The following is a 19216-nucleotide window of genomic DNA, read 5'->3' on the forward strand; positions in this document are numbered from 1 at the left end:
TTTATGAACAAGAGTTTTTATTATTGTGAACTTGATACTGTCACATTTAGAATATAAAGATTAATGCCTTCTGATATAAAAATATCAGATACCTTAAGCAGAAGGTCAACTATATTTGGTGCACATGTCAGTCTGGCAGTTTTCATCTGACCTTGACCTCATTTTCACTTACTGTGAAATCATTTATTTTCGTGGGTACCGATTTTCGTGGTTTGAGGAAAACTTGCATTTTTGTGGATATTTTTTTCGTTGTTTGGCAAAGTCTGCATACATTCCTTTAGGAAATATGTAATTCGTTGAACATTTAAATTCATGGTTACACTGTAAAATCCACGAAAATTGTATCCAACAAATATTAATGAATCCACAGTAATTGGTCAATGTTATATTTTTGTGTTTTGTGTTCTGAAATTAACCAATAGTTCAACTATATGAGTGTACATTTCTGTCTGTCAGGTATCATCTGCACTTGACCTGCACTTATCTGGTTCATTGATCAATGCTAAGTTTCATTAGTAAGGTCCTTTCTTAACATCCTATAAGCAATAGTTCAATTATATTTGGTGTATGGAATGATTGTACATATCTTTCTGGCAAGCTTCATCTGACCTTGACCTCATTTACACGATTCATTGGTCAATGTTAAGTTTTCCTGGTAAAGTCTATTTTTCAGATACTATGAGCAATAGGTCAACTGTATATGAATAATGAAATGATTTTAAGGTTTACATGTCTGTCTGGCAGTTTTCATCTGACCTTGACCTCATTTCATGCTTCATTGGTCAAAATGAATTTTTCTTGGTTTGGTCTATTTCTTGTATACTATAAGCTATTTTATTGGTCAACTATATTTGGTATAAGTAAGTATGTTGTTTATTTTAATGCCATGTTTATCATTGCACAACAAACACAAATTATTTTCATATTAAATCGTAAAATCACACAGCCCATTGGACCCTATGTATATATATATCATGTGAATTAAATTAGCATAAAAAATAAATTCAAAAAAAAATTGGTAAAGTAGTATAGTTGTATGTAATGATTGTAAGGTGTACATGTCTTTCTGGCTTAGTTTATTTGATTGTGACTTATTTTCATAGACCACTGTTCGGTTTATGTGATACTTTTAGTAATATGAATTAATCAGTAATAGGCAAGACATTTCAGCATGTGCACTCAATAAATATGTATCAATAAATAATATACAGGCATGTAAAGCGATGAAACAGAATGGTGTTTTCTCATTGTTAAAGGCCGTTCTTGTTATGACAGATATGGTCAAATTGTTGTTATTTCAACCTTATTCTCTTTTCCTAGAATGTCATGTACTCAATTAGACTTATAAAGGGGTTTTGTACTTGCATGAGCAAAACAAAGAGTGCAACATCTGGAGCAGGATCTGCTTACCTTTCTGGAGCACCTGAGGTCAACTCAAGTTTTTGGAGGGATTTGTGTTGTCCAGTCTTTAGTTTTCTATGTTTTGTTTTGTGAACTAATGGTTTTCTTTTGGTTGTTATAGTTTTTTGCCGTGGCATTGACTGTTTGTTTTCGACTTTTGAATTTGACGGTTTCTTTGGTATTTTGATAATGCCAAATCCCCTCATTTTCATATTTAAAATATTTGATGTACCATCTGAAATGAGAACAAAAAATTTATGATAAGAAGTGTTTTCACTTGAACTGTTTATGTGTTGCATATCCTCATTATGTGCAAAATCCATAATCAGTAATAACTTGCAAAGCACACTCTTCAGTAGTATGTAGTATGTTTATTAGTTAATTTTAAATATAGTGAGACATGACTGGTAAATCTGATAGGTAGATTGAAGTTTATTAGTCTTTAATTCTAAAGCCACAGCAGCAGTTCCTGGCGTCCAGTGTCCTTGGTCTTTAATATAGCCTGTCACATATTGCCAGTGTATTGAATTAGAATTTTTCATTATGTTTATTCTTGCATTGGTGTCAGTTGACATTAATGTAGTTACAATATAATAATATTCAGGAACCTGATAGGTAAATTTGCATGTAGATTGGAATGATGACAGGTTAGATACACCTACAGAAGTTTTAATGTCTGGGAACTTGAGGGGTCCAGCAGGTATAATAGAACCCCTGCCATCATAACAACCAGTGACCACAACTGAAATAAAAGAAATCAGTACTTTTACTTCAAATTAGACATTCGTTTATTTTGAAAAGTTAATTTTAGTTTAATAAAATATTTTCCTAATATATAAGTCAGGAATGTTATCAATGTGATTGTCCTAGACAATATCATCACAATTGGTAAATTTGAACTAAGATCAATAGCAGACTTGCTAATGACATCAAATGAAATGAGGAGAGGGTATAATTGGGATAGAAGACAACAAGTAATACAGTGAAGACTAAACAGTAACTTTTGAGATATTTTACTGTGGTTTTTCTGGTCAATGAACAATTGAGACAATTTAAAAGCAGTGTAAGGGAGGTAATTCTAAAACATTTAACATACAATGTTGGGCTTGTTCGTTATCTCCCGTACACTACTTGTAAATTGTTTATAAAGAATTGTCAGGTCTTGGATTAATTGCCAAAAAAAGGGGTGTGGTAGCTAGTTTTCAATTAAAAAAATTTCCAAATTTCTCAAACTCCAAATTTTAGAAAAGTTAGAAGAAGAAATCTTATATTGCGCAATAGATTTGCAAGATCTTGACATTTGTTTTGTGTCAGAAACTCATATTATGTCAAAAATTTGATTACAATCCAAATTCAGAGCTGTATCAAGCTTGAATGTTGTTTCCATACTTGCCCCAACTGTTCAGGGTTCGACTTCTGCGATCGTATAAAGCTGTGCTATGCGGAGCACCTGGTTCAGCACTGATATGTATTCCTCTTTGTGATATCTTTTAAGCTCATCTGATTGAAGGCAAGATCGAAAACGCGTTTGATGTCATTCTCTTTATTCATTTCAAAGCTCTTTTCTGAAACTATTGTTCAAAGTTGAACAAAAAATGATTATAAATCCTTGGGTATATTTATTTGATTCCTGTACATCATCCATGGCTTAAGATAGAACATACAGGAAAAATGCAGTTAGTTGGCTGATATTTTGAAAACTATAATGGAAAGAGGAAATTATAAAGTCCAGCAATATTCAGACTATTCTTCTGGTACTGTGTTTTTGTACCAAAACTATCAGACAAATTGTGGATGATCATAGCTATTATTAGTTTAGGACTTTCCAAAAAAAAAAGTGAGATAGTTGCACATTTTTTCCTAATCATGGTTTAACCCTGTATTATTTTGTTACATGTGGCATGTAGGATAATCCAAGTAACCAAAAGGGGATCAAGGGTAAGGAAATAAAGTCAACAGAAAACAGGATTCAATATTTTTTTCTTCTTGATTCTGCAATTGATTGACAGTAGAATACTTATGTAATCAACGAGAATTAGCTTTGATAATTTACCTTAATTATAAATATTTGGAAAGTGGTTAAGCAGTGTTTGACATGACATTAATGACTGTCAGTTTGACATGGACAAGTGAAAATCATCATCAGACAAGTAAAAGCTGAAGTGCATACTTCGGCAAAAATCAAAAATTTAATTATACTTTTTTTTGGGTCTAAATCATTATATCAATCGGCCTGACAATTTTATGCTCTTGTGCAAATACTAAAATTGTGAAGGTCCTTTACAAAATTTTGGTGGTCTAATCCCTCAGACCACCACTTTCCACAAACTCTGGTAGCAAAAAAGGAAAGGTTCAACCTCTCAATTTTCTGACATTTGTAGTTGTGATCAATTTTATTCAAAAATAATTTCAATCATCATATTCATATTATTTGACAAATATTACCCTTCAGTAGAGTGTTTTATTAGTTGATTTTAAAGATAGTAAGACATGACTTGTAAATGTAAAAGGAAGAATGTAGTTTTATCCACACAGTGTCATTAGTCTTTAAATCTAATGCCACAGCAGCAGTTCCTGGTGTCCATGAACCTTGAGTATTGCCTGTAACATATTGCCAGTGTATGGAATTAGAATTTTTCATTATGTCTATTCTTGCATTGGTGTCAACTGACGTTAATGTAGTTACAATATAATAATATCCAGGAACTTGGCAGGTAAATTTGCCTGTAGATTGGAATGATGACGGGTTCGATACACCTACTGATGTTTTAATGTCTGGGAACTTCAGTGGTCCAGCAGGTACTGTACCACCACCTCCATAACAACTAGTGACCACAACTGAAATGAAAAGAAATCAGAACATGTACTTCTGTTGACATCATTGTTCCTGTTAGTTCAATTTGATATTTAGCTAATTAGTTAAACAGTACTGATACCAGTGTTAGGCCTAGACAATGATGCCACAATTGGTAAATCTTAACTTTTATCCATATCATGGATTGCTTATGACAACACATGAAATATAAGGAGATATTTGGGACAAAATTAGCTCTTAGATAAAATATGTAAACTATTTCTTATTTTTAGAATCAATTGGTGAGTTCTTTTCTTCAATTGGTAAATCAGCCATGGAATAAAAATAAATCGAATGCAATGCCATTTTTGCTCAAATTTTTAGTATAAACTTCACTGTTTTTTTCACTTAGAAAAAAAAATTATTGACAATTCTTGTGCCTTATAATATTTTAGGCAAATGTCCATCTGATCAGATGATTAATTTTTGCTAAAATGTGATCAAGGCTTGGCTAAAATTAACTTTTTGCTAAAAGTTTTTCCTTAATTGATTTTAATCAATGTTATAAGATATGGTATAGAACAATTGGTCATTTTTAGAGAATTTATAGGACCAAGAGGATTATGAATGATACTTGTATAGTGGCCAGGTTAAGACTTGTACATGTCTATTTATAGCACAAAAACTAAAATTAGATCTCTCCTGGTAAATATCTGAATGAGTGCAGAAATGTCAAATCTTAACTTGCGCAGATGAAGAAAAATATTGTCCTGCAAAATGTCTACTGTCTACATTTTATACTTTATATGTAATTGGATGATATCAAGACCTAGCATTGACAAATATGTGTTGTGTCATTGCTTACACAAGTATGTTTAAGTATAATTATGAAATCAAATATAAGTTGATGTATTAAAAATTTTTATTGTAAAACATCTGGGGTTGATAATAAAGTTCAGGGATTTTTTGTAATGATTTTTATGAAGTGTTTGCATGTTTAAGAATATATAATGATATTGCATGCATCCTTATTGAGAAGCATCCTTTTACCAGATTCTTAGGCATGCTTAAAAAATTCATAATCAAACAAATATTTCTTCAGCTTTTACTATTAGACATAAGATAATACAGTGAAGACTTTAAACAGTAACTTTTCAGATATTTTATTGTGGAAAACTAAAAATGGAACAATCACAACGGCATTTCTTTTAATCTAATTTTATATAGTATAAAAAAGGGATGGACAATCTGGCAAGGATAACAATAGTTTCTTATTTTGCTGAGATTTCAAAAATTTGTATAGCACTTTACCTTTTTGTAATTCTTTCTCCAGATTTTGCTGAAAAAGGGAGAAAGATGAGTTGTGGTATCTTCCCATTTTGTCCATTTCTTTCATGGTATGGTTTGCTAGTTTTTTATTTTCATTCCTGGACTCAGATGTCAGATTACTTAAATTCTTTTCAATGGCTTTATATTGTTTATTCATCTTATTCTCCAGTTCATGCTTTGATAATGTAGTCAGATTATATAAAGCTAGAAAGTCTTGGTTCCTTGCCTGTTCATGGCTGGTCAGTAAATTTATTCTGGAATCAAATGTTTGTACTTGTCCTTGTAGTGTTTGGAGAGTTTGCAATTGCTTGATGCTTTGAAGTTGTTCAAGTTGTGTAATTTTTAGTCCAAGAGCAATAGTTTTATTAACAGCAATATCAATTTCAGCATCATACTTTGTCTGAACCTTCAGCAGGTCTTGTTGCAGATTTGCAGTCTTCTTTTCCTGGGTCACAATAGCTTCCTGTAGTTTGGTATTATTTTCGGCTATTTCATTGTACATGCGTTCCTTAGCTGTCAGCTTTCCCTGAATTGTGTTATACTTATTTTCCAGTTCTTGATTCTTTTTCTCCAGTGCTTCAATGATCAGGGTTTCATTGTTGGACATCTGTGCTGCAAGCATTTTTTCAATAAGGTCAAACTTTTGTTGTAACTGGTTGGTTAATAAGTTCATTGTCTTCTCTTGTTGCTGGCGGTATGATTCATGTTGTTGGTTTAATGTGTCTTGCACTTTTTCCAATTCACTATGCATTTGATTTTTGTCCCCATAGTATTCTGAAACCGTCAGATATGTTGGTTTGCCTATGAGAGAAGAAGAATTCTTACTATCCAAAAGGAAACCACTTGACATCCCACTCATAAGAAATAAAATAACAAAAGTAAACATTTTGTCTTGTTTGTAGTACAAAGCTCCAAATGTTCTTAAACATTTGTCTGTGTAGTTTGCATATATTTAAATTCTTTTTTTATCTAAATCTGAGATATTTTTACTCGGTTATCAAGAAACTATTATTGTGCAAACATTTCTGTCTATTCTGATAATAATTTATACAACTTTTAGGTCAGTTTTACAGTATGTGAGAATATTTATCTAAGTATAAACCTTCTTAATTTTCAGTATCATTTTGTGAGCTTTGCTAAATGGCATACTGTACCTATAGTTTAAATTAATACCAGTAATAAAAAGTCATAGGTACAAACAATGAAAGCTAAAAGAAAGAAAATGACTTTCAAATATTTTGATCTAAAAGGTCTTTGTCAAGGAGTGTTGACAAAAGATTAAATACATTCACATTATATAAACTTTGAATGATTAGTTATTAAAGTCTTAGGTTATGTAGTAACGTCTCGCACGCTGTTCCTACAACCCCTAGGATTTAAAACAGAATCTTCGAAATTGCCTCCGCAAAACAAAATAAAATATTAACAAACTCAAACCACTATAAAAACTAATTCAGTATATGTTTTCCTTTATGTTCTTATAGCTCTTGGTCATATGCTTAGTAATATCTAGTATATTTGAGGATTAATACAACAAAGCTATGTGAAAAAAATGGATGTCCAACGTTAGATTTGTAAACAACTGTTTTATCTCTTATATATAGTGATTCTATTTCTTATTCTCTGATCTTCCCGAAACTTGGCAGAAGCAACATGGTGTGTCATTTCTCGGTTAAATTAAAGCCTTTCTTTTGTCGAATTTCATTTGAACCGGTAGCTGCATATTAAGCTAGAATAAAAAAATGTCCAATGACGTTTTTCATTGTCTCAACGGCTGAAAGGTAGTTTTATAAGTAGACATAGCTAAAAATGTCTAAAAATTGTGAGATAATTATAACATTTACCGAAAGAACAAACATTTGCCTCATTGTTCGTGAGTTCAAAAATTGTAGATTCTATAAAACCATCTCTACATAGTCGTTTTTTCAAGCGGTAGCCATTTTGTCCAAGTTGATATTTCATTTGTCAAAGCAATTAATGCGGATTTTTAACCTAATATTTAAATAAGTAATTTATAGTTTACCAAAACAAAAGTTAGATACACAAAAAGAACATAAAGTCTAGATTCTTTTTTTATTAAGTGCATGTTTGGGTCTTACAGGAATAAAATGCTACGAAACATTACAAAATGGTAGCCATTTTGTCCAAACGTCGAAAAATCCGAAAAACGCTTTATTTTTCGACGTTACATGTTCAAAATTTGTTCCATAGTATATTGCTGATAATTAAAACGAATCGTGTGGTGAAATTTAAAAAACAAAACATTGATGGCTGTCGGAAAAAAAACGGTGCATGTTGTGCATGAAACGGCGGTAACTAAAAGTCTTATCGGAAACAGCGACAGAAACAAATTCGTTGAATTAATACAACCCTGTATTATAAGGACGATTCAGGAGAAGATAAATACATTTTAAAATGTACATTAAACGTTAGAAAACTGAAGCAAGCAACTGCAAATGACTGGGAAAATATTTTTCAAGATCGGGTTATAGTTATTTTATTTAAAGGTTGTATTTCGACAAATGATGTGTTAAGCAAATTCTTAATACAATTCAATTCAAATTAATCAAGGGTAAATATCTTTTTATTTACTTGCAGAGTGTCGGATATATTTGTATTAGGGTTGAATCAAGATATGAAAAATTTACAATGACAGATGATATGCACCATGAAATTTTAGCAGCCTGCGATTAAAGTTTTGTTTTAATTAATTTATTAAAAACCGTATACTTCTGTCCCATTTTTCCTTCCTTCAAGTTCATTACTTATGATAATTCAACATTTTAAGTTGAATTAAGGGTAAACATTTTTAAATCAATTTCCACAAATTCATGGTAAATAGACATCACAAAATTAATAGAGACAGATTTAGAATCAACCAACTACATAAATAAAGCAAATGAAGCTTACAAATTGAATAAATGTACGTCAAAAGTTTCTGAAAACTCTCTTTGACGTCATGGTGGTGTAATGTCCTGTTGTAGGAACATCGTGCACAACGTTGGTATACTTCAGGTGAAAATCAGAACAAAAAACATTGCAAGTGTGAAGAATGTAAACCATGAAAATTTTAATCAGATGTTAACACACATATAATAACTAAGTGATTTTAATATGTATTTTATCAGTTTACTATCGATATGTGCATTATCCAAAAATGGGAGTTTAATACATATTCTATCATAAAGAGTATATTGTAAAAGTTCATCTTTTTTCAACCAATCCACACCACAAGACATAAAAAGTTATTTTTATTTTTATTTTTATAAAGTTCTTTACCTAAGGTTCTAATGTATATCCAGTTGAATTTAAATGAAGACAATTCCTTTGTCTAAAAGCAAAACTCCATTTGTCTGAAGATGAAAAATTACCTACAAATTCATTTATATTATGACTGGCCATGGAAAAGCAATGCAGATGCCTGGATTTAGATGGAACTTAAGAGATCCTAAAGAACATGATGCCAATATGTTACTTTTCTACCTTAAAAAATGGCATGCCACTGTAAAGAAAAGAAATTTTGGCAACAACAAAAAAACATTTCAAATATCATGTGAGAGACCAACTTCTACCAAACTTTGTTTGAATAATCCATTTATGATTCTCTTAACTGGTAAAATCATCCATCTATGTACATCCTTTCTGTCGTCTGCTTCATCATTGTTTGATGAAAGAAACAAGCAATATTGGGGTACATTGTATATTAATAAGAGAGCGTTTAGCTTAATTTTGTGCTGATATTTAAATGTATTATATTTTTTACAGTTTGCTACAGAAATATTAAGACAATACTGCAGTCATGTGACTCTACATCAAAACTAGTGATATCTGACCTCGGCCTACGACCTCTACAGATACAGACAGTTTTTAGAGCATTGCAATGTCAGAATACACTCAAAGTACTCTGCTTACCAGGCAAGTAGTTTAAATTTTAGTTTACAATCTCTTGTGATGGGATTTCTTACTTAAAAGAGTGGTGAAAGATACCAGAGGGATTTTTAAACTCATAAATATAAAATAATCTGACAACATATAGTTAAAAAAAAAAAAACAATAGTACACAAACCACAACATAGAAAACTTAAGATTAAGCAACACGAACCCCACCAAAAACTTGAGGTGATAACAGGTGCTCAGGAAGGTAAAGCAGATCCTGGTCCACATGTGGCACCCATGATGAAATGATAAAACATTGACATATCTACTTATTTATGAAAATCTTACTCTCACTTAGGAATATATGTAGCAGCATAGATCAGGTTTGATCAAAAGAACATTCCAGTTAGTATGAATAAATGATTTGTGAGGGGTTATTATAGATGCGAAAGGAATCCAACCCAAATCAAACCAAATAAATAAGGAGATTAATATCTGATGATCAACAATAGACAAGTGTATGCCATGTGTTTAGCTTTGATGCTTTGTGTCGAGACTATTTATGAAAGGTTTAAAAAAAAAATGAACCATATAATTAAACCATTTCTTACTTAAGAAAGTTGCATCAAAATTTGTGCTTGTAAACTGTTTTTGAAATATATATACTGTTGTTATGTAACAGCATCAACTTACATACTTTGACACAGTTTGCCACTAAATATATTTAGTTCTAAATTCTTCCAATTTCGAAGTAAATTTTTCACAAATGAAATTCGCAAACTTGGGTCTTTTGAGCTGTAGCTTACTTTCAAGTCTCAAAGTACAGTTTGTAATTGTAAGTCAACAGTTATGTCAACTTGCTTGCTAGTTATTTCAGTAATAAAATCATTAGTATTAAGTAATTGTACTGATGCAAAACTATTAGAATTGACCTTCGTCTTTAATCAACAAACAAAAACAAAGATGGAGTTTTCATTTGAAATAAAATTGTAAACATTGCTAGAAAAAATAACTTTTGTTTCATTTCTGGTAGCCGGTCATTGAAACAATATTCAGTTTTTGACCTATAATGGTTTACTTTTATTAATTGTGACTTGGATGGAGAGTTGTCTCGTTGGCACTCATACCACATCTTCTTATATCTATTTGAAATTTTGCAGGAAACAGAATGGGAGACAACGGATTGGACAGTTTCCTGAAAGTCTGTAATACCTTACCAAATTTGAGTGTTCTGAACTTTAAATGCAATGAAATAACAGCAGTAGGATTAAAGTCCTTGGCAGATTTTTTACAGAACTGTGAAACACCTGTTTTAAAGGTAGGAGGGATTATGAGAGCTAAATCAACAAAAGAAAACACCTTGGAAATGATGTACATTTAGAGAACAATATATCTTATGGCTCAGTTGCATTAGTTAATGTTTGTTGTTTCAGTATAAGAGGAAAGTGGATAACTATTGTCAATGAATTTATGTTTAGCTGTCTGCTTATGGAATTTATAACAGAAATCTTCAAAAATTGAATAAGTAGCTAGGTACCTCAAGAGGAATGTTTATGTCAGTTATGCCTCATGATCCACTCTTTTTTCTCAATCTTGACAATCACTTTAATGGATAGAATGATACTTCATTTACTCATGGACATTTGATGAAAACTAAACTTCATAGTTAATTGATGGTTTAAAAAAATAGCAGTTGTAACATTCAAACTTAAGGTAGATAAATTCCTTAATTTAAATTATCCTTATGATATCTCAGATCCATTGAATTGAGTAGGAGTGCTTCCTTAGTTTTAGCAATTCACAGAAAAGTTTACTGAATGCAGAAACTTGTAGGGATGGAAAATTTCTAAGTTCAATTTATTACAACCAAACTACTACTTCTAATTGTAAAGAACTGTATCAGTGGATTTTACTCATAAATGATAATCATAAAACAGGGGAAGAAATGTATTTTATAACAAGTTCAGCACATATTTACTTTAATGACTTGCATGATGCTGTGTTTATCATTCTTGTATATTTATTTAAACTAAATATTTTTTATTTCAGAATTTAATGGAGTTGAATTTGAGTTACAATTCTATGGGAGATTCCAGCTGCCAATCACTGGCTAGTATAGTGACACACCTACCTATGCTGAATACATTGTCTTTATCCTCTTGTGATTTTACTGCTAAATTGTTCCAGCAACACAGAATTAGCCTGATGGAGAGTTTACTGAGTAAGTTAACAATATAAGATTTTGTTTTAGATAATCTTCATGCTCTTCTACTCAATTGCTTGGTTGTTAAACTAATCTGAAAGAAACTTTCAACATAAATTGTAAGCAAATTTTTTTTTTAAGCAGTTACATAGTTTTCAAGAAATTAAAAAAAAAATGGTTGTTCATAATTTTTAAAAACAATAAATAAACTACAAAAATTGGTTTGAAGGTTTTTGATCAGTCATATCATGAATTTTGATTGTAAGATATATGATAAATTTGATAGCTGAATGAATATTTGATTGGTTGAGACTATCCCAACTATTTCCAAATCTATGGGTTGGGATTTGGATATTTGATCATTTTAAGACATTTTTTTTTAACTTTAATGGGGTCTCTACAAATGTTTGCAGTATTTTAAAAGAATTCATTCGATACTATTTCAGACAATAAATTATAGTTCAATCAGCCAAAGTTGTATACAAAATTTTACTGTATCTTGACCATATGGAAGTTTAACACAAAGTTGAGGTCAAATCAAATTGAAACTTTTTACAAATGCTCATCATGATAACATTTTGAAATATATATTTAATAAGAGTTTTGACTCAAATATATAGGCAATGTACATTTTTATACGACCACAAAATTTGAAAAATTTTCATCGTATATTGCTATCACGTTGGCGTCGTCGTCTGCGTTGTCGTCGTCGTCGTCGTCGTCCGAATACTTTTAGTTTTCGCACTCTAACTTTAGTAAAAGTGAATGGAAATCTATGAAATTTTAACACAAGGTTTATGACCACAAAAGGAAGGTTGGTATTGATTTTGGGAGTTTTGGTCCCAACATTTTAGGAATTAGGGGCCAAAAAGGGCCCAAATAAGCATTTTCTTGGTTTTCGCACTATAACTTTAGTTTAAGTTAATAGAAATCTATGAAATTTTGACACAAGGTTTATGACCACAAAAGAACGGTTGGGATTGATTTTGGGAGTTTTGGTTTCAACAGTTTAGGAATTAGGGGCCAAAAAAGGGCCCAAATAAGCATTATTCTTGGTTTTCGCACAATAACTTTAGTTTAAGTAAATAGAAATCAATGAAATTTAAACACAATGTTATGACTACAAAAGGAAGGTTGGTATTGATTTTGGGAGTTTAGGTCCCAACAGTTTAGGAATTGGGGGCCAAAAAGGGACCCAAATAAGCATTTTTCTTGGTTTTCGCACCATAACGTTAGTATAAGTAAATAGAAATCTATGAAATTTAAACACAAGGTTTATGACCATAAAAGGAAGGTTGGTATTGATTTTGGGAGTTTTGGTCCCAACAGAATAAGGGGTCCAAAGGGTCCAAAATTAAACTTTGTTTGATTTCATCAAAATTGAATAATTGGGGTTCTTTGATATGCCGAATCTAACTGTCATGACTGTGTATGTAGATTCTTAACTTTTGGTCCCGTTTTCAAATTGGTCTACATTAAGGTCCAAAGGGTCCAAAATTAAACTTAGTTTGATTTTGACAAAAAATGAATCAGTTAGGTTCTTTGATATGCTGAATCTAAAAATGTACTTAGATTCTTGATTATTGGCCCAGTTTTCAAGTTGGTCCAAATCGGGGTCCATAATTAAACTTTGTTTGATTTCATCAAAAATTGAATAAATGGGGTTCTTTGATATACCAAATCTAACTGTGTATGTAGATTCTTCATTTTTGGTCCTGTTTTCAAATTGGTCTACACTAAAGTCCAAAGGGTCCAAAATTAAACTTAGTCTGATTTTAACAAAAATTGAAATCTTGGAGTTCTTTGATATGCTGAATCCAAAAATGTACTTAGATTTTTTATTATGGGCCCAGTTTTCAAGTTGGTCCAAATCAGGATCTAAAATTATTATATTAAGTATTGTGCAATAGCAAGTCTTTTCAATTGCACAGTATTGCGCAATGGCAAGAAATATCTAATTGCACAATATTGTGAAATAGCAAATTTTTTTTAATTAGAGTTATCTTTCTTTGTCCAGAATAGTAAGCAAGAAATATCTAATTGCAAAATATTGTGCAATAGCAAGATTTTTTTTAATTGGAGTTATCTTTCTTTGTCCAGAATCAACTTAAATCTTTGTTATATACAATATACAATGTATATTCACTTTTTACTACCAACTGATAAATTAAAATAATCTTTACCATTCAGTGATAACAAGCAGTTTTTTTACATCTTAATATTTTATGATGTATTTAAATGAGTAGTTATTGTTGCAAACTCCATTAGAAATTTTGATTGAGATTAGTTTTGGAATAAGGGAAAGGGGGATGTGATTAAAAAAATTGGGTTCAATTTTTTATACGACCGCAAAAATTTTAATTTTTTGGTCGTATATTGCTATCACGTTGGCGTCGTCGTCCGAATACTTTTAGTTTTCGCACTCTAACTTTAGTAAAAGTGAATAGAAATCAATGAAATTTTAACACAAGGTTTATGACCACAAAAGGAAGGTCGGGATTGATTTTGGGAGTTTTGGTCCCAACATTTTAGGAATAAGGGGCCAAAAAGGGCCCAAATAAGCATTTTCTTGGTTTTCGCACTATAACTTTAGTTTAAGTGAATAGAAATCTATGAAATTTTGACACAAGGTTTATGACCACAAAAGGAAGGTTGGGATTGATTTTGGGAGGTTTGGTTCTAACAGTTTAGGAATTGAGGGCCAAAAAAGGGCCCAAATAAGCATTATTCTTGGTTTTCCCACAATAACTTTAGTATAAGTAAATAGAAATCAATGAAATTTTTACACAAGGTTTATGACCACAAAAGGAAGGTTGGGATTGATTTTTGGAGTTGAGGTCACAACAGTTTATGAATTAGGGGCCAAAAAGGGGCCCAAATAAGCATTATTTTTGGTTTTTGCACCATAACTTTAGTATAAGTAAATAGAAATCTATGAAATTTAAACACCAGGTTTATGCCCATAAAAGGAAGGTTGGTAATGATTTTGGGAGTTTTGGTCCTAACAGTTTAGGAATAAGGGGCCCAAAGGGTCCAAAATTGAACTTTGTGTGATTTCATCAAAAATTGAATAATTGGGGTTCTTTGATATGCCGAATCTAACTATGTATGTAGATTCTTAATTTTTGGTCCCGTTTTCAAATTGGTCTACATTAAGGTCCAAAGGGTCCAAAATTAAACTTAGTTTGATTTTAACAAAAAATGAATCCTTGGGGTTCTTTGATATGCTGAATTTTAAAATGTACTTAGATTTTTAATTATTGGCCTAGTTTTCAAGTTTGTCCAAATGGGGGTCCAAAATTAAACTTTGTTTGATTTCATCAAAAATTGAATAAATGGGTTCTTTGATATGCCAAATCTAACTGTGTATGTAGATTCTTAATTTTTGGTCCAGTTTTCAAATTGGTCTACATTAAGGTCCAAAGGGTCCAAAATTAAACTAAGTTTGATTTTAACAAAAATTAAATTCTTGGGCTTATTTGATATGCTTTATCTAAATATGTACTTTGATTTTTGATTATGGGCCCAGTTTTCAAGTTGGTCCAAATCAGGATTCCATATCAAGTATTGTGCAATAGCAAGAAATTTTCAATTGCACAGTATTGCACAATAGCAAGAAATATCTAATTGCACAATATTGTGCAAAAGCAATTAATTTTCAATTGGAGTTATCTTTCTTTGTATAGAATAGTAGTTGATAATATATTTTGGAAATTTGCCAGACATGACTATGATGTCATTTTCTATTTTTATTTGCCAATAACTTTATGTAAATAACTTCATTTGAAATTTGCCAATATAAAATGTTGCTGATGAAGCTTTTTTTCCTGATCTTATCTAAAATGTTTTTAGATAATGTATGTTGGACATTTGCCAGACATGACTATGATGTCATTTTCTATTTTTATTTGCCAATAACTTTATGTTAATAACTTCATTGGAAATTTGCCAATATAAAATGTTTCTGATGAAGTTTTTTTTATTGTTTTATACAATAAACAATGTATATTTACTTTTACTACCAACCAATCTTTACCATTCAGTGATAACAAGCACTTTATTTTACATTTTAATATTTTATGATGTATTTAAAAGAGTAGTTATTGTTGCAAACTCCATTAGAAATTTGAATTGATATCAGTTTTGGAAAAAGGGAAACAGGCATGTGAAAAAATGGGGGGGTTTAAATTTTTCTCATTTCAGATTTCATAAATAAAAAGAAAATTTCTTCAAACATTTTTTTGAGAGGATTAATATTCAACAGCATAGTGAATTGCTCAAAGGCAAAAACAAACTTTTAAGTTCATTAGACCACATTCATTCTGTGTCAGAAACCTATGCTGTGTCAACTATTTAATTTTAGATTTAAAAAGTTTGAAGAAGAAATCTTTAATTGATTTGTAAAATCTTGACATTTGTTTTGTGTAAAAAAAAAACATTTAATGTCAAAAATTTGATCACAATCCAAATTCAGAGCTGTATCACGCTTGAATGTTTTGTCCATACTTGCCCCAACTGTTCAGGGTTCGACCTCTGCGGTCGTATAAAGCTGCACCCTGTGGAGCACCTGGTTTCTTTATAAAGTTTATGAACACACATTACTATCAAGAGATTATTTTCTTAAAAAAACATTAATAAACACAAAGTATAAAGGCAAAGTAATTGTGAAGTGAAAAAGAAATTTTAAAAGTCATTAAGGTGGTACCCAACACCTACACTAAAATTAATTTGGCTTGTTTAATTTTCATAAAACTTTGAGGAAGTATTCAATCTGACCCTTTGATAAAAATATAAAAATTTCAAAAATTTTGAACCAACCGTTTATTAGAAAAATTCCACTGGTTATATAGCAGTTTGACAAACACTTATTTTGATCATTGAGAAGCTTAATATTCCTTTAACGCAACGTAATTTAAGTGTTTAGCTGATTTTACAGAGTTATCTCCCTGTAGTGTTAGGTACCACCTTAATTGTTTCCTGCTATTATTTTAAGGCAGAATATTGTCAAATTTTCATGCTTTTGATGTGTGTTGTAGGTAGTACACATTTTAAGTTAAAACATGAATATGTATGAGATATTTATTTTTTTCAGATTGTCAGTTACAGAATTTGGATGTCTCTCATAACCAATTTGGTATGCTGGGTATAGAATTATTGTTAAAGACCATCAATCCTGCAACCATGTGGTCATTAAACATCGGCAGCACACTAACATCTGCACCACAATCTTATTTCTTGTTACATATACAGAACTTTTTGTCCAAGGTAAGCAATTTGTTTTATTTATACTGGTATAGGGGAGATAATCCATGCTGCATTTGTTTTGCCATAATTTCAATCAAAGTATTTTCTAGGACTTTACATATATTCTTAGTATATACATGTACACAGTCCTTTTACATATAAAGAAAAAAAAACAGATTAAAAATCTGATATGCAAATTAGAATACAGTGATTCAGTAGGAAGAAAAGGAGGAGACACTTATTAAGTTAATAAATGAAAAATATATACATGTACTAGTATTCAATCTTTTTTTTTCTCATTGCCTTTAGGGAGGTGTTGGACTGGGTTTCCACTGTTCCCTTTCTCTTAAATTTGCCACTGCAGTTCATATGCATTAGTTAAGTTAGGTGCCAAAGAATTCGTTATTGTTTAATAAATCATTTATAAATTCTTTATTGCAAATCATTACATCTCATTTATTCAGGCTGCTGTTTCAATTTAATAATTATATTTCTGTTACAGGATAAATGTAGCCTCCAAGATTTAAATCTATCTGGATGTCACTTGTCTACAGACCATACAGACTTCCTTGTCAGGTTAGTGCCAAAAATAGAAACTGAAATTTTCCTTTGATCTTACTGACTGATAATTTCCCTTTTCACCACAGTAGAGTGAATTGAAAACATATTGTTAGAAACTAACGGTGCTCATGCCGTTGTCAATGAAATTAGCAGCATCTTCATAGGTGAAATGGTGATAAACAGATTATCATTGGTAATCTCAACTCAATTATTTTTCTCATTTTGGAAAATCCATCTTGTTGAGATGACCAACGATAATCTGCAAGTCCATATACAAATACACATTGATGAACGAAAGAACCAACACAATAGCAGATGAAGAATGAATTAGGGATTGTTTACCATACAAGATTGATTGGGGATGTTCAATGACAAATTCAGTGCTTTTGGTGGCCTCTTAATGGAGGCCAGTATTTTTTGGTGAAGTAGGTGTAGTATACAGAGAAATCCATCAACATTTAGCAGGAAAACTTGTAATCCTAGTAAATCAATCTTGTATTCAAATACATAGAAAAATGAAGCAGCTATAAACCGAAATAAGATATAAAATTACCTAAAACAAAAGAATAGAAAGGTACAAATTAAAGTACAGTGTAAACTGTGTTATCTGATGCACTGAGGGAGGAGGAGAAAGCAATGTGGGATTAAGCAGGTTGTCGAAATACTTAGGTTTTTTCTGCAATGATAGGCATATTTTGTGACCATGAAAATGTGTCGGTTAAAGCAGGATGTTTGAATACTCAGACCTGTGACTGTTTAGGCAGGTTACACTATAAGTTTTTAAAAAAAAAAGGAATAAGCACAAGTATGAAAAAGCCATGAACCAGACACAAGTACCGGTACATATAAGAGAAATTATTATATGTTATTTCATATTTGATGTCCTGTGATAATGTATGCATGCTAAACAATTTACAGGTTAAACAGAAATGGAACGAAATATTATCCTCTCACTTAGTCATAATAGACTTCTGTAAATTTTGGTAATTGATTTGTTTTTTTCCCATATATTTTAAATGAGTTTTATTTTGATATTGAAATTTATTTTCATTTTTCAGCATTCCAATAGCTGGTAAAAGTCTCACCTCGCTGAATCTCTCAGAAAATCCAAAACTAGACAATAGTGTTGTAACACGAGTATTAGAAGTGGCCTCGACAAACAATACACACTTGGAAAAGATTACGGCAGAAGGTTGTGGCATCATATCACCATTGGATACCATGTTACTAGATGCCATTAGTGACAAATTAATGTCTGACCATTCTCTTAAATTTATTAGTTTTACATGTAAAAATTTGGATAAAGTTGATGTTGAAAGTTTATCCCAGATTTGGTCAGAACATTGGAAAGATTCAGCACAAATTCAAATTAGCAGTTCCTTGGTTAGATTGAGTGTATCTAGTACTTAATTTATTTGTTAATATAAACTATAAAGTTGTTTTATAAACTATATATATCTTAGAAGATGTATCATACATGTTATTGATTTAGACAAATTATATCATAGTGTAACTTTTATATTGTTATTGCATGTGTTATTTTGTAATTTGTATAGTATGATGATTATTTTTTTACATATTAGTAAATGTGCAATTTATTAAACTCTTGTTTATGTGTTTGTTTTTGCTGCACATCACGGTGCAGAGCTTTTTGTTTCAGTAGACATACACGCCATCTTGAAATAATTACTGATCACTGATTGGTTACTTTATGATGCAGCTGAGAATCAGCAACAGCCATTGGTTTAAATGACATAAAGAATTACAGACTTTTCTCGTTCAGGATAAGTCTTTAAAAGCCGGAAAAT

At 31.0% G+C, this 19216-nt stretch overlaps 1 protein-coding gene across 1 annotated transcript in view; it reads left to right on the top strand.

The window, feature by feature from the left end:
- Nucleotides 1–19011, top strand: part of LOC143078596 (tonsoku-like protein) — a 157090-nt gene extending 138079 nt beyond the window's left edge. Inside the window, exons 21-26 of the mRNA XM_076253452.1 lie at nt 9290–9439; nt 10561–10718; nt 11450–11621; nt 16696–16868; nt 17350–17423; nt 18467–19011. Of these exons, the coding sequence (XP_076109567.1) occupies nt 9290–9439; nt 10561–10718; nt 11450–11621; nt 16696–16868; nt 17350–17423; nt 18467–18818 (1079 nt within the window). The 3' untranslated portion in view covers nt 18819–19011. The remainder of the gene's footprint in view (nt 1–9289; nt 9440–10560; nt 10719–11449; nt 11622–16695; nt 16869–17349; nt 17424–18466) is intronic.
- Nucleotides 19012–19216: the final 205 nt, after the last annotated feature.

Source organism: Mytilus galloprovincialis, chromosome 6, assembly GCF_965363235.1.
Source record: "Mytilus galloprovincialis chromosome 6, xbMytGall1.hap1.1, whole genome shotgun sequence".
Lineage (NCBI taxonomy): Eukaryota > Metazoa > Mollusca > Bivalvia > Mytilida > Mytilidae > Mytilus > Mytilus galloprovincialis.